General features: G+C 59.1%; 1 protein-coding gene across 1 annotated transcript; it reads right to left on the bottom strand.

The window, feature by feature from the left end:
- Positions 1–13763: 13763 nt before the first annotated feature.
- HSPB3 (heat shock protein family B (small) member 3) lies at positions 13764–15017 on the bottom strand. The gene has a single exon (XM_080678749.1). The coding sequence runs from the start codon at positions 14699–14701 to the stop codon at positions 14249–14251; it is 453 nt and encodes a 150-aa protein (XP_080534875.1). The 5' UTR covers positions 14702–15017; the 3' UTR covers positions 13764–14248.
- Between the last annotated feature and the right edge of the window lie 5030 nt (positions 15018–20047).

Here is a 20047-nt window from a genome sequence, read left to right as displayed (position 1 = left end):
TCATAGCTGTTCGCTCATTGCTTTTAGCATGGAGCAGTCTGCATTCCAGCCATGGGCAAACTACGGCCCGCGGGCCGGATCCGGCCCGTTCGGCTGTTCTATCCGGCCCGCGGAGCCCAAAGAGCGGAGGGTTCTCTTGCTCTCCCCTCCGCTCCTTCACCAGCAGCAGTGTTAACATGGCAACGTCGGGAAACACGGCCGCAGCTCCTTCTTCTGAGCGGGCAGATTTATATCCCCATTCAGTAGAAGGAACAACCTCTCCATCTTCCAGAGGCTCCTTGTAATGCCCGCGGACGCGGCCCCCGACCTCACCCTGGGAATGCGGAGACACGTTATCGTGGTGATGTAGGGAGACACGCCCCTGGAGAGCACAGGATCAGAGCCTTTCTGAGGTAAGATGAAGAGCTCTACTCAGACACATTTTTTTCCTGTTCCCACATTCTGTACATCACAATGACTTGTTAATAAAATAACAAAGACTTTCAGCTTTTAGGGCTTGTATCCACTGCAGTTTTTTTTCCCACTGCGGACGCGCGCAGCAGGGAAAAAGACACACAGAGGACATGTCACACGAGCCGTGCTGTGGCTGCATTTTTTTGCTGATACGGATGCGGTATCAGTAACGCTACCGTGGCCACTAACCGCATGTGTTAGCGGCAAAACAAATGCATTTTGCGCTGCGTTTGCTTCTCCCCCTCGCGCCTGTAAAAATGCGTGCTACAGGGCATTTGTGTTAACATGCACCACTGCACATTAGCATCAACGCTGGTGTTAGAATGTTTGAAATGAATAAAACTATTGAAATAAAAAAAAAAAGACCGTACCCTTTTATGTAATGATGTTTACTTTGAATTTATATTAGTTCACACAAACACTCCATCCATGCTTTTGTTCCGGCCCTCCGGTACAGTTTAAGAACCCATGGTAGCCCTCGAGTCAAAAAGTTTGCCCACCCCTGCTCCATTCGCTGGATAGACCATCATTCATGGACTGACCCTCTGAAGGACGCCTCGGTCGCTTCCGCGTTACGGTCGTTACGGATATCGGCATCCGCGCGCGGGCTTTTTAACGCTTTCGAGTAAATACCGAGGAGGCAGTTACTGGCGAGCGAGAGGGTGGTTCGTTGGGTAAGAAGCTGTCAGCCGCGTGCCAGCGTGACCGCACCGCCCTGCCTTCCCGCCAGCGATGAGCGGGAGTCCCTGTGGCTGCACATCCTCCCCAGCATGTGCTGGGCAGGGGGCCGGTGCTGGGCAGGTGTGCAGGGGCGCCCTGCTGTCGCTTTAGCTTGCATTTCCCTGGTGACAGGATGTGAGCACCTTTCCATGTGCTCACTTGCCGTCTGTCTATCTTCCGGGCTGAGGGAGCGGCCAAGGTCTCTGGCTCATTTTAAGTCGAGTTCTTTGTTTCCTTACTGACTTTTATGCTATTTTGTATATTTTGGACAACAGTCCTTTATCAGATGTGTCGTTTCAAATATTACTCCCAGTCCGGGGCCTGTCTTCGCATCCTCTTGACACTGTCTTTCCCAGAGCAGAAGTTTTGTTTGTTTAAATATATTTTTATTGATGTCAGAGAGGAAGGGAGAGAGAGAGAGAGAGAGAGAAACATCAGTGCTGAGAGAGAAACGTTGACTGGCTGCCTCCTGCCCGGCCTACACTGGGGATCGAGCCCACAACCTGGGCGTGTGCCCTTGACTGGAATCGAACCCAAGACCCCTCAGTCCGCAGGCCGGCGCTCAATCCACTGAGCCACACCGGCCAGGGCAAGAAGTTTTTAATTTTAACCAAGTCCAACTTACCAGTTAGTTCTTCCATGGACACTGCCTTTGGAGTTCTATCTGAAAAGTCATTGCCATACCCCAGCTCATGTAGGTTTTTTCCCATTACCTTTAGGGGTTTGTTACCGTTTTGCATTTTACATGTAGGTCTCTGGTCCATTTCAAGTTCGTTTCTGTGGCGCCTTAAGGTCTGTGTCTAGAACAGGGGTGGGCCAACTTTTTGACTCGAGGGCCACCATGGGTTCTTAAACTGGACCGGAGGGCCGGAACAAAAGCATGGATGGAGTGTTTGTGTGAACTAATATAAATTCAAAGTAAAGGATCGGAGGGGAGAGCAAGAGAACCGGATAGAACAGCCGGATCTGGCCCGCGGGCCATAGTTTGCCCACGGCTGGTCTAGAACCATTTTTTCCGATGTCCAGTGTTCCAGCACCACGGGTCAAGAGGAGTCCTTTGCCCAAGACCAGCCGACTATGTTTATGGAAATCTACTCGTGGGCTCTCTGCTCCTTCACCAACACCACCCGTCTTGATGGTTTTTGCTTGAGATCGAGGCTGGGCGTGGAGTATAGCGTCAGCCCTCGACCTTTGTTCTTCTCCTTCACAGCTGTGCCGGCGGACCGCGGTCTCTGGTCCTTACAATATCAACGGCGCACGCCACGGAGGGCATGAGCTTCAGGGGCCGCGATGGGTGTGGGCAGAAACATGCCGTCAGCTTTCACTACAAGGTACTCTGCCAACGTCAGAACTGTAAGGTCTGGGGCTGGGAAAGCAGGAACTTTACAAACTTTGCTTTCTAGCCTGCTTTAGCCTGCTTGAGTAATGAGGAAGATAAACTTAAGCTGTCTGACCTTGTAGGCCAGAGACTAGATATGCCCATAATTTCAATGCCATGCCAGGTGCATTTTTTAATTGGATAGAACTGTATTGTTTTCAAGGCCAGCAGCGAGATAACCACTAAGTGCACATAGGGCTGGCTCTTTAATAAAAAGGGAAGTTCTGCTTGTAGCCTTGCTTAGAATTTGATTTCATTTTCCCTAAGCCCACCGGTGAACCCACCGGTGAATAAAGTGTGACTCCCCCGGCCTGGGCTCTCGGACCGCGGGACCTCACCCAAGAGCTTTCAATAAACGCGATTTTTCGCTTTTAACCTGCTTGTCTTGGTCAACTTATTGGTTTCGGTCGGGTTAAGTCTTACATCTCTGATTAAACCTTACAAGAACCAGTTTGTTATCCCCTACACATCACACCTTCCTGGGGATTTTACTGGGATTGCGTGGAGTTACAGACCACGTGAAGGAGAACGGACATCTGGGCATAGCGAGCCTTCCTCTCCACGGACAGGAACCATCTTTCCACTGATCCAGTTGTCCGTTCATTCCTTTCACCCGAGTGTGGCGGATCTTGTCCAGGTTTTGGTAGCTCTAAGCTTCAGTATTGCGTTGGGCGGCCGTGCCCATCAGCGTAGGAGATGTTGTGCTCTGCACTCAGTTCCGTTCGCCCACTGCTCGTGAGCACGGGAGAGCGGGGCTTCGGTGCGCCGACCTGGCCTCCCCCGCCTTGCTCTCATCTCGAGTTCCAGCAAGACTGTGCTCGCTCGCTGGTCTGTTTTGTGTCCATTCTTTTGCATTCCCGACATGGACAACCCTGTCCGCTCCGAACCAAACAGTCTTCTTTCTTTCTCTCCCATCTGTGTGCCTCTGATCTCTTCTGTACTGTGCAGCGTCTGGTTTGGGGATTAGGATAATGCTCACCCGGCGGGATGAGGGAAGACGCGTTTCCTCTGCATCTGTCTTCTAGCCTCAGAAACTTAGGAACTGGCCTACCAGGTGACCCAGCCATTCCGTTCTGGCATTTACCCGAAGAGATCCACACGCTGTTTTGAAAACCAGCCTATGTCGGTGCAGCAGCACTTACGATAGCCAAGCTCTGGAAACACCCCAGGGTCCCTGGCGGACAGTGGACAGAGAAGAGGTGGTGCACGTGCACGATGGATGTTACGCAGCCGTAAGAAATGAAATCTTGTCGTTCATAACAACGTGGGAGGGCCGAGAGGGTGCTATGCCCCATGAGATAAGTCAGACCCAGAGAGAGAAATACTGTGTGATGCCACGTATATGAGGAATCTAAAAAAATAAACCCTCCCTTTCCTTAACGCCCCATCCAAACTGCTGGGCCTGGATTCTTTTTTTTTTTTTTTTAATTGATATTTTACAGAGAGGAAGGGAGAGGGATAGAGAGTTAGAAACATCGATGAGAGAGAAACATCGATCAGCTGCCTCCTGCACACCCCCCACCAGGGATGTGCCCGCAACCAAGGTACATGCCCTTGACCGGAATCGAACCTGGGATCCCTGAGTCCGCAGGCCGATGCTCTATCCACTGAGCCACACCGGTTTAGGCAGGGCCTGGATTCTTAAACCCTCCCTGGACCGGCCCACCTGCTCCCGGCCTCCTGGTGCCGCCTCCAAAGGCCACGCCATCGCGGGGGGCCAGGCCGGTCTCTCCACTGACCCTTCACCAGAAAGGATCCCTCGGCTCAGAAGTCACGGAGCAGAAGGACGTGCGAGGGTGGGGTCGCCTTGTCCCTTTTGCCGACGCTGGACGAACCCCCCCCCCCCCCTCCGTGCTCTGGGCCCTTGGGGTGCCACGTGGCAGCGGTAACATCCGTGTCTGGGGCTGCTGCCCAAGCCCGTGGCTGAGCATGTGGCTGAGCAAGGGTGTCGGCATGCCCGGCCGGCGGCACAGGTGTGGAGACGCGAGCGTGAGGACCCGCCACCTGGCTCTCCGCCTCGCTCGGCTGTCTCTCTGTAGTCACCCGACGGGACCATGACTTTCCCAGGTTAACCCAATAGCTGGTGCTGACTCTGACTGGGTGGTTGCTATGAGTCTGGGGGGGGCAGCGCTCTGCCCACAGAGGAACCTTCTTCTCTCCCTCCCACGGTGACGGTGACGGCAGGGGACCAGGCCCGCAGGGGTCTGCCTCGGGGCGGCTGGCAGGGTGTGAGGGTCTGACCTGGTGCAGGAAAGGGTTCACAGCGCGAGGCCAGGGGATTCTGAGAGCGCGTTGTTAAGGCTGGGACAGAGGGACAGGACGGGCTCAGGGCCGAACAAACACCCAGGAGTGGCAGGAAGTGTGACAGGAGAGCAGAGAGCCGGGGGCTGCGTGAATTCACGGAGACGTGGAAGCCACTGCAAAGTCAGAGGAAAGGGCCCTGGGGGACAGGTTTGGGGGCGACCCCAGGACGAGCCGCCGCCTGCTGCTCCCCTGGTTGCAGGTCTTGGGGGACCCTTGGCGTTTAGGAGGAAGCTCAGGCCTGAGGGGAGGTCGGGGTGGGGTCCAGAGAGAACCGAGGAGAGGCCTCAAGGCGGGTCTCCTTAGAACAGATCCTGCCCAGCTGTGCCCTTTTCTGTGCTGGTGGACACACAGTGAGTGCCTAGCAGGGGTCCTCAAACCACGGCCCGCGGGCCACATGCGGCCGGCCGAGGACATGTATCCGGCCCGCCGGGTGCCGCTGCCTGTCCTGCTTAGCAGCCGACGCGTCCCGGGCCCGCAGTGCGCATAGGAATTTGTTCATAGTTGTTGTTTTTTTTAAACTATAGTCCGGCCCTCCCACGGTCTGAGGGACAGCGAACTGGCCCCCTGTTTAAAAAGTGTGAGGACCCCTGGCCTAGAGGGGCCAGGGCCACTGGCTGGTCCGCTTTGGCTCTGTCTTGGATTTGTCCGGCTCTGACTGGGGTTTCCTGTAGTTTATTCCCTGACTTCCTCCATCCTGGGGTCCGGCGGGCACCAAGGCACTAACTGGGTCTCTGTTCTCTCTCTCCCGGACCAGGTGGTTTAAGCTGTTGACTCTCTGGTTGGGGGGCAGAGGGGTAACCGTTTGCTCTCGCGTGTCCTGGGTTAGAGAAGGGAAGGGCTTGTGATTTACCCGCTGGCTGTCAATTGCTTGACCTGTTCGGCCCTGTCTGTCTGTCTAGCCATCTGCCTCAGCTTCCCTTCTCGCCCTTGTCAGAAATTCTCCTAACATCCAACTGTCCTGCCTCCCACCTTCCAGGTTCCGTCCCATCTTCGGAGCCGGCGTGAGCCCCACTTCCAGGCACTGGATCCCGCTGCTTCGGCCGCACCCGCCCTCCTTCCTGGAAAAGCTCGTGTGGCAGGTTCACACCGACACGTCGGCCCCCAATGGTGTTTGTGGGCCAGTGTGTTCTGCTGGGGTCTGCGGGGTCCCCTCAATAAGTACTTCCTGCTCCTGCAGGCTGAGCTCTGAGCCGGGAGAACTCCCCCCCCCCGTGGCTGGCAGGCCGGAGCCCAGTTCCCAGGCTGAGTGCTGACCCGCTAACGGGTAGGACGTACTGCCGAGCGAGGGTCGCAGGAGCCTGGCCCTGCATCGGGAGGATCGTCCCAGCCACTCTGCTCCCAGCCGGCCTCCACTTCTCCCGGGGGAACGAGAATAGACCCAGAGCCAGGGGCTGGTTCAGGAAAAGCCTGCTCCTGCACACCAGCAGTGGGGTCCCGGCGAGATCTCCCCGTGTGGGCCTCTCCCGCGCGCTCGGTAATCCCGGGAAGGATGGGCACGTGCCAGCTGCTCATTAATAAATACCCTTTCCGGCACAACACGGACGGGGCGAAGCTGTGGGACATGAGGTGCCAGTGTCTTCATTCTGCTCACTGATACCGCGCAGAAATTACTCTCCATCGCCGCTCGGCGGAGTCACCTGCGCTCAACGCTCCGTCGCCCCTTGTACGCGTTCACTTCCCTTTTCCCAGTTCCCTTGTGTTATTGTAGCGTCTGCTGCTGGCTTTTAAGAGCTTGTTTATGGCTAACGATGTCAGCCGTTTCGCACGCATTGCAGCTGAACTACCATGTTTTCTGTTACTGTTTTGCTCTGGACTTTTGCCTGGGGTTGCATCCAACTTGCGTATGCGGTATAAACATGTGCTGTTTGCAAACAAACACGCTTCCCAGGCTCTGCCGCGATCACTGTCCGCGTATGAGCTTAACCCAGGGGTGGGCAAACTTTTTGACTCGAGGGCCACAATGGGTTCTTACACTGGACCGGAGGGCCGGAACAAAAGCATGGATGGAGTGTTTGTGTGAACTAATATAAATTCAAAGTAAACATCATTACATAAAAGGGTACGGTCTTTTTTTTTTATTTCAATAGTTTTATTCATTTCAAACATTTTAACAAGAAGTATGTAAACACTAATTATTATCATTTGAAACTTCAAAAAATGGAGGAATCATAGCACAAAACATACCTTCTATTGAAGATGGCAAAGGCAAAATAAAATTGCCTAACAAAGGAAAGGTACAAAAGCATTTCAAATTAAACTTAAATATAATAAAATAATTTAAAACTGAAACAAATAGAAAAGAACAAAATGTGTAAACAGTAAATTAAACATTTTCTTTAGTGCAACTTTCAAATGATGCCCGGGACGTAGATGTAGATGGCAATGTAGACTGGGTTGAAAGGTTTTTGGTCTTTAAAACATCACCTTCAGTGGGAACAGTGTTGTTGGTCTCCTTTTTAGCTAATGCTCTGATCCTGTGCTCTCCAGGGGCGTGTCTCCCTACATCACCACGATCACGTGTCTCCGCATTCCCAGGGTGATGTCGGGGGACGCGTCCGCGGGCATTACAAGGAGCCTCTGGAAGATTGAGAGGTTGTTCCTTCTACTGAATGGGGATATAAATCCGCCCACTCAGAAGAAGGAGCTGCGGCCGTGTTTCCCGACGTTGCCATGTTAACACTGCTGCTGATGAAGGAGCGGAGGGGAGAGCAAGAGAACCCTCCGCTCTTTGGGCTCCGCGGGCCGGATAGAACAGCCGAATGGGCCGGATCCGGCCCGCGGGCCGTAGTTTGCCCACGGCTGGCTTAACCCATCCTGGGCACACACCTACAAAGCAGCCGGTAGGGGCGCCGCTGCTTCGCGGACGAGGCATAACGCCCCCGTGGTCAGTGAGCGGGACGCTGAGGGTGAAACCCCTCTGGACCGCTGCCCTGGCTGAACTTGAAGGCGGTCAGACGGAGATTGCGAGAGAGTCCAGGAGCGAGAGGGAGCAGCCCGGTCCGTGTGAAGTTCATGGACGTTCTGTAGATGACAGCGCGTGCCTCCAGAACATCTGTGGGGAAGATGCTTTTTTCTAAAAACTTCCTTTTCTCTAAAAACAGAAATCCCGTCACATGGTCGGCCCTGGCTGCTCTGCGAACCCGGAGACAGGCCTGTCCGTTCGCCCCACGGGACTGCTGACGTCGCTTCCCGATTCAGGGCTGGTCACGAGGGGTCCAAGGGACTCACAGGCGATGGAAGAGGAAAGCGGTTTCTGGCTCGGATGGTTCTCTGGCTCAGAGGAGTGCACTGCAATTTGTGTTATAATAGATAAGGGTGTTTTCCTTTATTTTGTGGCTCTACAAGATGGCGTGAAAGTTGACATCCTGTCCAGTTGCTATTTAGTGTTCCACCTCTGTAGCTTTGCATTGTGTTGCTGTGATCAATTTTAGTCTGAATCCTAAATTTAAAAAAAAAAAAAAAAGGCCTCCAGGCGCTTTGCCTGTTTGCCACTAGAGGGCGCTGTCTGGTCTTGTATCTGGGCGAAGCCCTGTGCTGCTTTGCGTCCGGTTAGAGCAGTGATTTTTCAACCTTTTTCATCGTAAATTACCTAGTGGCCCCGGGACACGAAATTCGTGTACCTTAAAAGGGGATTAATTAGAGGGAATATTTTAATATTGCTATTTGCCCTTTCTCTATAATAGAAGTGTCAGAGATGAAAGAAAATCAGTAAAATGTATATGAAAACCTTCCTCCTGTCAGAGTCTGGGGCGCACCACGGGACCCAGAGTTAAGTCCCCACCCACCTGCAGCACCTCAAAATCACGCGAGACCCAGACCCGGCTGGCCCCACCCCCGTCAAGCCCCGCTGGGTGGGGAGTGCAGCCTCAGGTCCCCCGTCAAGCCCTGCTGGGTGGTTGGGGAAGGCACAGCCTCAGGTCCCCTGTCAAGCCCCAGTGAGTGGGGGGTGCAGCCTCAGGTCCCCCAGCGCACCCTCAGGTCCCCAGGCCCAGCGCCAAGGCGGGCGGCACGGCCTGAGGTCTCCTGGCCCGGCACCGGGGCAGGGAGTGCGCCTTGAGGTCCCCCGTCAAACCCCACTGGATGGGGGGCTCAGCCTCAGGTCCTTCAGTGCTGGGGTGGGGGGTGTGGCCTGAGGTCCCCCGGCCTGGGCCAGGGTGGGGAGTGCGCCTTGAGGTCCCCCATCAAGCCCTGCTGGGTGGGGGGTGCAGCCTGAGGTCCCCTGTCAAGCCCCACTGGGTGGGGGGGGCACAGCCTCAGGTCCCTGCTGATTGCTCGTTAAGGCTCGTTACGGGAACTCGGCCTCCGCTGTGGGTGCCGCCATCTTTGTGACACTGATGGTCAATTTGCATATTCCCTCTTTATGAGATAGGATTACTAACATTCTGCAACACACAGAAAATACGTTATATTTGTTGCCTGTCTGACAAAAGGTAGATCTAATCCACTCACACCGGACGGCCATTGCTGTGTTGGCTGCTGTCATTTTCCAATGTGACATTTAAGGGAAAGAAGTCCGCGCCCTGGACTGGTATCAGGTGTGTAGGTGCTTGGTTTTTGCTGCCACGTGGTCTAGTTTGCCGCGCCCTGTTCACCTGGATGCGGCCAGCGGGGTCGTGTGAGGGGCCTGGGGCCACAGGCTGTGTGTTTCATGCAGGAGTGTGCTTCGGCCTTTGACGGGCGGCCTTCATCTCTCCTGTCCTGGGAGACCGTGATGTAAGGGCACAGGCCCAGGAAAGCAGCCGCGGTTACCCGCAAGGCCTGTGGGTCTTGACCAGGGGTGGGCAAACTTTTTGACTCGAGGGCCACAATGGGTTCTTAAACTGGACCGGAGGGCTGGAACAAAAGCATGGATGGAGTGTTTGTGTGAACTAATATAAATTCAAAGTAAAGGAGCGGAGGGGAGAGCAAGAGAACCGGATAGAACAGCCGGATCCGGCCCGTGGGCCGTCGTTTGCCCACGGCTGGTCTTGACAGTATGTTTCTGGTGTGGAATCGGGCTATAAGAACGCCCCCTCTTTCCACAAGCGTGCCTGAGTGGGCAGCGATGAGCCCCGAGTTCATCGCCCGTGCTCAGTCACGCCGCCTTTGGAGCTGATCAGGCACGCGCTGGACGCGCGGTGTGGATGCGGGTCAGCCCAGCGCTGCCTGAAGCTGAGCCGTTCACTGAGGCGCGACGCGCTTACGACCGTTCACGATGACACCTCGTAGTTCCCCCCGGGGGCTGTGCGATCGCTGCTGACGCGCTGTTCAGACGGGAGATGGGAAACTGAATTTCAGGGCTGACGGTACCAACGATACGGAGAACAGGCTCCCGGATTCGCCCTGGGGACGCACACCCTGCCCCATGACGGACCTGCCGAACGTCGTCTCTGAGGGGTGACTAGGACCGCAGGCCATCGGCCACGACCGCAGGCTGCACGCGGGACGGCGGCTTCTCTGTTCTGTAACCGCCGCCTGCAAGGCGTTTCTTTGTCAGTCGGTGACGTACACAGTCACAGAGCTGGCCCGGCCGCATGGCACAGCGGTTGAGCGTCCACCTGTGAACCAGGAGGTCACAGTTCAATTCCCCGTCAGGGCACAGGCCCAGGTTGCTGGCTAGATCCCCAGAGTGGGGTGTGCGGGAGGCAGCAGATCCATGATTCTCATCATTGATGTTTCTATCTCTCCCTTCCCTTCCTCCCTGAGATCAATAACAAATATGTATATATATATATGTGTGTGTGTGTGTGTGTATTTTGTTGATTTTTTACAGAGAGGAAGGGAGAGGGATAGAGAGTTAGAAACATCAATGAGAGAGAAACATCGATCAGCTGCCTCCTGCACACTCCCCGCTGGGTATGTGCCCGCAACCAAGGTACATGCCCTTGACCGGAATCGAACCCGGGACCCTTCAGTCCGCAGGCCGACGCTCTATCCACTGAGCAACACCGGTTAGGGCAGTATATATTTTTAAAAAGTCACAGAGCTGAAAGGTCTGGGTGGGGGAAATACACGGAGACTTGGAAACATTATCTGTTCCCCACATTCTTCAAACACTCGTTTCCGGAGAGCTGTCATCAGGGACCGCCAAGCCAGGAGTGCCCTGGGCGGGGGCCAGGCCGTCGCCCCTCTCGGCTGGGATCGCACGGCAGCTGTTCCTCCGTTTAGACTCGTTTTTACATTACGACTCCATTCTGTTGGTCAATAATCGAGTTAATTCCATCAACTGGAAGCCCCTGGGAGCCGCAGCATCCGGTTTTCCATCGGCCGCTCAGACCAGTTCTACCGCGGCGGCTGTGCCGGCGGTCGGCCAGGCGGCCAGACAGACCTGTGGACAGAAAGGCCTCGGGCCTGGGCCCGGGCCTGAGGCTGCTGCTCCTCGCTCGGCAGCTGTGTCTGACGGGAGCCAGGGCCACCTCCGCGCCGTCAGGAGACCCAGGTCTCCGCTCCTGCCGAGACGCGAGTGCCGACCAGCTCAGGGGTCCGGGACCTGGACGGAGACGTTCAGAGCCGCAGAGCCACGGCCACAGGTGGGACATGGAGGCGCGTGTGTGATACTTGAGCACGTGCCTTCTCTCGAGATGAGCGAAGGTTCCAAGCAGCTTGGGGAATGGAAAGAAACCCACACCCTTTCCCCAAAATGTCTCAGGTGACCCCGGGGCAGATGAAGCCTCGGGCACAGGGAACTAGTTAAAAATGTCGGGCCACCCCCAGGAGAGCGAGATAAAGTCGGGGTGCCTGGCGCCTGCCTGTGGGCGAGCCGGGAGGAGGGAGGGAGGGAGGGACGGGCTGTTGAACGGACCTCCCTCCCCGGCTGCCAGACTGGGCCCCCGGAGGGAGGGGGCCCTCCTGTGAGTACATCAGACGGGGCGCTGTGTGACGCTGGGAGGAAATGAGCAGGAGCCAATCCGTTTAGAATAGCCACTTGCTGCAACGCTGTCCCGTCATCGGTGGCTGCTGGAACCCTCGCTGTGGCGGAGAGGACCCTGCGCGTCTAGAATGTTCTCTAAGTCTCATGCGGGAGTGAAGGAATTGGAGGAAACTGGGCCACAGGAAGCGAGAGGGTTACAGAGGCGGTGAGCGTGGGCTTCTCACTCTCAGCAGTGAGAGGCCAGACGAACAGGAGCGGGAACAGAGGCCGGGAGGGCACGGTGGTGGGACTGAGAGTCTAGTCATCCTCCGAGCGTGAGGAAACGGTGAATAATTTTAAATGTCTACGTTTTTATAGTTTTACTAGAGACCTGGTGCACGAAATTCATGCAGAGGGTGGAGGGGGTCTCCTCGGCCCAGCCTGCACCCTCTCCAAGCCAGGACCCCTCGGGGGATGTCCGACTGCCAGCTTAGGCCTGATCCTGGGCCTAAACCGGCAGTCGGACATCCCTCTCACAATCCTGGACTGCTGGCTCCTAATCGTTCACCTGCCTGCCTGCCTGCCTGGTCGCCCCTCACTGCCTCTGCGTGCTGGCCTGATCACCCCTAATTGCCCCCCATGCCAGTCTGGTCGCCCCTAACTGCCCCCCTGCTGACCTGGTCGCCCCTCACGGCCTCCCCCGCCGGCCTGGTCACCCCACGCAGCCTGCTTGTTCAGTCGTTTGGTCATCCCTCACTAACCCCCTTGCTGTCCTGGTTGTAGGCAGCCATCTTGTGAGGGTGTGAGGGTTAATTTGCATATTACCTCTTTTTTATATAGGATTGGTTTCTTTAAAACGTGCTTTTAACCTACACATTTTCTAACAATGTTTAAATTTTAACGCCTTAAAGACCAGCAGGAAAGAACGAGGAGGTGAGCATAGAAAGCGTGATACTCCAGCCCTAGCAGGTGTGGCTAAGTGGATAGAGCATGGGCCTGCAGACTGAAGGGTCCCGGGTTCGATTCCCAGTGTGGGGTGTGCAGGAGGCAGCCCATCAGTGATCCTCTCTCATCACCGATGTTTCTCACCCTCCCTTCCGCTCTGAAATGTATACTTAAAAGAAAGGAAGGGAAACGTGGAACTCCGAGACAGAGAAGGAAGAACCCGACGACTGGTGGTGACGTCGGTGGCTGGCAGGCAGTGCGGGCGCTGGGGGGGCCGTGAGACTGTGGCCTCACCCCTCCCTGTGGCTCTGGGGCCGGCGCTGCGTTGGTCACATCCCGTGGACCTTCTCGTCCCCCTCCCTTGTTCTCCACGCGGCCCCGCCTCCCAGAGCGCTGCGGACGTGGCCAGAGCCTTCACTCCGTCTCCCCGCGGCTGGCGTCCCAGTGGGAGCCCGAGCCCCCCCTCACCCCAGTGAGCCCGCCCGCCTGGCGCCCTACCCCCAGCTCCCCCGCACCCCCCCCCGCCCCGCCCCACGGGGAGGCCTGGATGAAATGTCACACCCCGGCACCTGGTTTGCTGGGCAGCTGCTTGGGTTGGATGACACATCACAGACAGGAGAGTCCGTCCCTCGAGCTGGAGCTGGGGTGGGAAGGGCACACAGCAGCGGCTGGCAGGCCAGTTCCCCTCCCCGCCCCCTCCCCGCCCCCGCTCTGAGATCTGCTTTCTTCCCAAGGCACCAGCAGCACCCCCAGCACCGTGGGCGGTGGCCACGCGGGGTGGGGTCGTAGGAATGTCACTGACCAGCTGTCCAGGCCAACATCCCGGAAGCCGATCCCTAACCCCACCTCCGTGTGGCGCGGCCGGGGCCGTGTGCCCAGCACCTGGTGCCCTCGCCCCCCCCACCTGTCAAAGTCCTGTGTGCAGGGCGGTACCCACGGCTTGTCCTTCTGGGACCGGACTGCTCAGGGGCAGCTGGAGGCCTGTGCTGTGACTGGTTCCCGATGTGAATGTGCACTCACAGCGGGTGACTCAGCACCTCTCCCCCCAGCTCCTAGGTGCCCACAGAATGTGCCCCGCTTAACCGACAGGTACGCTCCCGTGTAGGAAAAGAACAGGCACATCTGTGGGACATTTGGAAGAAAGATTTATATCTCAGATGCCACACGAGGGTAAGGAGTGACAGCGCAGAGTCAGACACACATTCCCCACCGATTCCAAGCCGCGTCTTCACCGGCAGACTGCGCGCCGCCGCTGGACCTAACGCGCCCGAGAGGAAGGCTGGCCAGGCGCGGGGCAAACCTCCCGATGCACAGTGTCCACGTAGGGCGCTCCCGCCTCCCTCCGGTGGCTCGCGGCCCCACGGTGCCGGCTGCGGGAGATGAAGGCAGTCCGAGTCCCCGGCGCTACCCACTCGCTCCAAAGCCGCCAGCTCTCCGTGTCGGCCGAGCATCGCCTGGAGCCCTGCGAACACGTGTGATGGCGCCGCTGCGTGAGAACAGACACGCGCAACCTACCAGCGCCACGTCCACACGGTGACTCTTCACCCAAACCGCTGCACACGGAGTCCCGCGTGGGCTGCGCCGGGACCCCCCGCGTGGCTGCACCCACGCCGCGGGTCTCACTGGGCCCCGGCCCCACGCCGGGCTTCCACCACGAGGATGCCGTCGTGGCCCAGCGCGGCCGACAGGTCCCCGGCGCCCAGGCCGTGGGGCAGGCGGTACTGGCGGGTGAAGCCCCTGGAGACGAAGCCGTGCTCGTCCATGCGGACGCCGTGCTGCGCCCTGACCAGCAGCCAGCCCTCGCACGTCTGGATGAGGATGTCCTCCGGCAGGAACTGCACCACGTCCAGCAGCACCTGGAAGCGCGCCGGGCCTTCGGGGGGCGGTGTCTCCGCCGCGGGGTCCTCGGGAGGCGCGCGGGCCGCCCCGGCTCGGCCCAGGTCCACGGTGGTCGGCCCGGGCAGCGCGTACAAAGCGTGGTCCAGCCGGCAGTCCTCCAGGCCCCTCGCCTCGAACTGCTCCTGGTAGCGCACCGGCGTGTGGATGGGGTGCCTCAGGATGACCTGTGCCATCGTGGGCGGGGACGGCTGGGCAGTGTCCCCTCTGGCCTCTCGCTGCCCAGGCCCCTCGCTGCCCAGGCCCCTCGCTGCCCAGGCCCTCACTGCCCAGGCCCTCACTGCCCAGGCCCTCACTGCCCAGGCCCTTGCTGCCCAGGCCCTCACTGCCCAGGCCCTTGCTGCCCAGGCCCCTCGCTGCCCAGCCACTCGCTGCCCAGGCCCCTCGCTGCCCAGGCCCCTCACTGCCCAGCCACTCGCTGCCCAGGCCTCTCACTGCCCAGGCCTCTCACTGCCCAGGCCCCTCACTGCCCAGCCCCTCGCTGCCCAGCCCCCTCACTGCCCAGGCCCCTCGCTGCCCAGGCCCCTCACTGCCCAGGCCCCTCGCTGCCCAGGCCCCTCACTGCCCAGGGCCCTCACTGCCCAGGCCCCTCGCTGCCCAGGCCCCTCGCTGCCCAGGCCCTCACTGCCCAGGCCCTCACTGCCCCGCCTGCAGCCGCCTCTGCTGCGATGAGCAGGGGCAGCTCTCTGCTATGACCCACCCCGATGCAAGCGCTCCGCCAGGCTGAGCGCGCCCCACCTCCCGCCTGCCTGTCACGGCTGACAGCGGACGCTATTTATAGGGCTGCGGGGCCTGCAGTGAGCAGGCAGCTGCCCCTCCTCGGCGGTCCGGCTGCCGTGTCTGCCTGGCTTATCTCGGGACAAAAAGGGACTTCGTGTCAGAAGCAGCATCTGAGAAATGTCAGGTCACGGCCCCTGGTGAAGGACAGGGGCCTGGGCCACTGGGACTCCTCGGCGCAGCCGGAGAGGCGGGCTCAGCTTCTGTGAGCGAAGGCCAGGCAGCCGGGTCTGCGGAGCTGCAGGGCCGCAGCTGACAGTGATGAGGATGAAGATACACACGCAGCCCAGCCGCCTGGCTCTGCTGGGGGCATCGACCTGTGAACCAGGAGGTTACGGTTTGATTCCTGGTCAGGGCACAGGCCCGGGTTGTGGGCTCCATCCGCAGTGAGGAGGCAGCTGATCAGTGATTTCCTCTAATCATTCATGTTTCTATCTCTCCCTCTCCCTTCCTCTCTGAAATCAATACAAAAATATTTTAACACACACACACACACACACACACACACACACACACACACACACACATTCAAATCCCAGACACGGCGAACCCCAGCCCTGTCCTCCACCTTTTCTTTTATGTCATCGTTGACCGTGTCCCTACGAGACATCTGAGCCACCTTGTCAGAAACAGGGTCAGGGGACTGGGTTTGGGAAGAGTCGAACCTCAGGGCTGGAGGGCACCGAGCGGGGAACCTTGGTTACGGAAGTAGAGCCACCGGGGACAGGAAATGTGGGCGCTTACAACTGTTTGCATCCAAAGCCCAGAGACCCCGGGGCCCCCGCTCGCTCACAGGGACGGTAAATGCCCCTCGTTTCTCAGCGGCAGCACCCTCAGAAGGAGGAGGCCAGTCGGCTTCGGGCTGCAGGAGGGTCTCCCGGACACGGTCAGTCCAATGGAGCCCAGTCACCGGGCGGTGCTGTCTGTCCTCTGGGACAAGGAGGTCTGTGCTGTCTAAATAGAATTTCCCGGAAAGCGTTGCCTGGGAATGCAGTGCCTGGGGGGTTGCGGGGTTGGGGGCGGGCACAGGTGATGGGGCGGGGGCTGCAGGGAGACGGTACGTGTGCTGTCCATGCTACACAGGAGGCTCACGGGAGGAAGCTTCCTGGTCCTGGGTGGGCATTGTCCGGAACGAGGGGAGGCAGGAACACGGTCCCTTTGCGAACACGCGCATTTTCTTAGAACGGGAAACGTGCCTGTCAAACACTCAGAATCAGAAACCCGGGCCGAGCTCCCTGAGCGCCTCCTCCTGCCCTAAGGCCTCCCGGACACTTTGGTCTGTGACTCAGACACGTGGCTCACGCACCGCTCGCGACCTGCACTTGGCAGGGCGGTGGCCTGCGGGGGACGCTCATGTCCTCATGCTTCCGTGTCCCCTGGCCCAGGGAACATTGCGAGGGCCTCCCCGGTGCCCTCGGAGTGGGAAGTCAGTAGAGCTCGCTGCCCGCAGTACAGAAGGAATTTGATTTTAAAACTAGAGGGCAATGCACGAAATTCACGCCAGGGCTCAGCCCTCACAGCCGCTGCGGCTCCGTCCGGAAGGTCGTCCGGTCTAATTAGCATATTACGCTTTTATTATTATGGATGGCAGAAAAGGTCACAGCAAAACTGAGGGAGGATACGGGGATTTCCCATTTCCTCCTGTCCCCACGCATGCATGGCCCCCCCCCCCATCAATACTCCCTCAGGGTGCACCTGTCACAACTGAGACCCTCCACGGACACGTCCTCACCCCCACAGGCCAGAGCGGACACCAGGCTCACTCTGTGCTGACCATTCTGTGGGTTTGACAAACATGGAAGGACGCGTATCCACCACTATAGCGTCCCACAGAGCAGTTCCACTGCCGAGCACCCTGCATGCCTGTTCAACCCTCCCTCTGCCCTGAGCACCCTCCATGCCTGCTCACCCCTCCCCTCTGCCCTGAGCACCCTCCATGCCTGTTCCACCCTCCCTCTGCCCTGAGCACCCTCCATGCCTGCTCACCCCTCCCCTCTGCCCTGAGCACCCTCCATGCCTGCTCACCCCTCCCTCTGCCCTGAGCACCCTCCATGCCTGCTCACCCCTCCCACTGCCCTGAGCACCCTCCATGCCTGCTCACCCCTCCCACTGCCCTGAGCACCCTCCATGCCTGCTCACCCCTCCCTCTGCCCTGAGCACCCCCAGGTCCCACCCTTCCCCCTCCTGCCTCCCAGCCCTGTTCTAAGGCTGCTCTAGAGAACTCCAACCAAACTGCTGTACAAGGTAAACTGTGATTAAAATGAGCGACACTGTGGGGGGCAGAGGAGAGGAGAGGGCAGGCGAGTCCTGTGGCTCCTCCTCCGGGGCCCGCCGAGGAGGGCACAGCGATGGTCTGCGTTGTGGGGGTTAAACACGAGCCTCCACGTCTGCGGTGTGAAACCTGGATCATCCACTCCTGCCGATCTCCCTGGGACACGGACCCTCCGCCTGCCCTGCCCCCCCGCCCTGCCCTTGTGGGGACACCACCTGGCTTCCAGTGGCCTCCTGCCCCCACCCCGCCCTGCTGCCCACCCCCCACCTCACCCAGCGGCTGTGTGGGGTGCGGTAGAGGCCTGGGCCCCTTGCTTTCACATCCCAACCAGAAGGCAACCCCAGACCCCGCTCCTGGCCTTTGCAGCCGATCGTGGGGCCTGCCTGGCTGCTCCCTGCCTCCCTCTGTCCCGGAACATTCCGGCTTCTTCCCGGGCCCTCTGCCCCCGGGCCCTTTGTTTGAAACTCCTCTCTCAGGATGCCTCAGGCCGCCTCCTTCTTCCCATCGGGGCTCAGGTCAGACTCACCGCCTCGGGCAGGTTTCCCTGCTCAGAGCTCCCCCCCACCTCCACCCCCCTCCTCCACCCCCACCCCCCCACCCCCCCACCCCCCGCCTTCCCCCGTCCCAGGCCATCCTCTCCGTCAGAGCTGCCGGCCCTGAAACCGTCTCACTGTGGGCTCGGGCCCAGCTGGGGAGACAGAGCATGGCTTCTGAGGTCAGAACTTGAGGGTCCTGCATTCCCCAGCCCCTCACTCAGCGCTGGGAAACCTGCAATTGTTGGAGGGAAGCAGGTCAGACTGCTCGGATGGTGTCCAGTCCCCTGCGGCCGCCCGCGATGCCCGAGGCCTTCCTGCTGGGGGCGCCTCAGCCTCCCTGCCCCTCCAAAGCGGAGGTCGCGGCCCCCCCAGGCCGCCCCTGGCCTCCTGGTCACCCTCCTCTCTCCCTGAGGTCAGACTCTTCCCTCTGCTGAGGTCACCCTGCTCTCTCCTGTAAGGCGCGCCCTGCAGGCCCCTCCCTCCAACTGGAGGCCAGTCTCCTGGGCCTCGGGGTCTGAGCTCGCCTTGCACCTTATCCCAGGGCATGTTGTGCAGGGCGGTCGCTGGGCGCTGGGCATCGCGGGCCACGGAGTGGGCGCTGAGAGCCAGCGACAGGCAGCTCTGCCGGTGACTGCCCTGAGCGGGTCCCTCTGTGCTCAGGATCCTCAAGGCCACGCCCCAGGTGACACCCCCCAGGCGTTTCCTGGTGCGGTTACCACACAGCCAGGTGACCCGGCCTGCTCAGGGACGGCGTGCTGGGCAGGGGTCCGCTCCACCTGCTCGCCCCGTGCCTCCTGCTGCTCCCCACACTCAGGGCCCCGCCCCGCCCCCAAGCCCCTCGCAACCAGGCCCATGAGTCGCCCACAGCCTCGGCTCTATCCCCGGGACCTGCAGCCACCAGCCTTCCCAGACCCGGCACAGCCACACAGCTGGTACCTGCCCGCCCCCCAGGCTCAAACGAGATTCCCAGTCGAAGCCCGTCCCACCCTGGGCCTGGGTCCATTTGTGAGGCTGCCCACCGGCCAGCACTTCCTCCTCTGCTTCCTTCCCGCCGAGTTCCATGGTCCCGCCCAGAGCCTGGACTTTGTCTGGAACCTTAGCTGGTGCTGCGGCTGGAGGGCACCTGTTCTTCCTGGGACACCTGCCCTAGTCCCTGTGCCCTCCACCTGCCCCTCCACCTGTGAGCCAGACCCTGCCAGTCTGTCTTCTGGGTTAAAGGGCTAGGGCTAGGGCTAGGGCTAGGGCTAGGGCTAGGGTTAGGGCTAGGGTTAAGGCTAGGGCTAGGGCTAGGGCTAGGGTTAGGGCTAGGGCTAGGGCTAGGGCTAGGGCTAGGGCTAGGGCTAGGGCTAGTTTTAAGGCTAGGTCATTTTAGGTGTAGGGCTGGGTTCGGATTAGGAGTTGCGGTTAGGGTTAGGGTTAAGTTCATGGTTATGGTTATGTTTAGCTTAGGTTTTGGGCTAGGTTTAGGATAGGGTCATGTTAGGTGTAGGGCTGGGTTAGAATTAGGAGTTGCGGTTAGGGTTAGGGTTAAGTTTATGGTTATGGTTATGGTTATGGTTATGGTTATGGTTTGGGGCTAGGGTTAGGATAGGGTCATGTTAGGTCTAGGGCTGGGTCAGGGTTGGCAGTAAGGTTAAGGTACTAGGTTTTCAGCCTCGCGTTGGATGAGCTCAGAGAGTGCTTGGCTTTGTGGGTGCTGGTAAAGTGGGTGAAGGCTGTTACTGTTCTGAGGTGGCACAGGACCGGGGGCAGCTGATCCTGGCCTGGGGATCTGGTTCCCACCTGGTGGGTGGGCTCCAGGCTGACCTCTGGGCGATCGGGTTGGTGCCCTGGACAGTGCGTTTTAAACAGCTCCCAGGTGCTTTTGGGGTCGGTGAGGAGCAGGTGTTGGGGATCATTGAAAACACCAGGGCCCGGGAAGGCTGGAGCGGGTGCGG

Source organism: Plecotus auritus (assembly GCF_963455305.1).
Source record: "Plecotus auritus genome assembly, chromosome: 7".
Taxonomy (NCBI): domain Eukaryota; kingdom Metazoa; phylum Chordata; class Mammalia; order Chiroptera; family Vespertilionidae; genus Plecotus; species Plecotus auritus.
The sequence above is the reverse complement of the archived record's forward strand: the minus strand, read 5'-3'. Positions and strand labels throughout refer to the sequence as shown.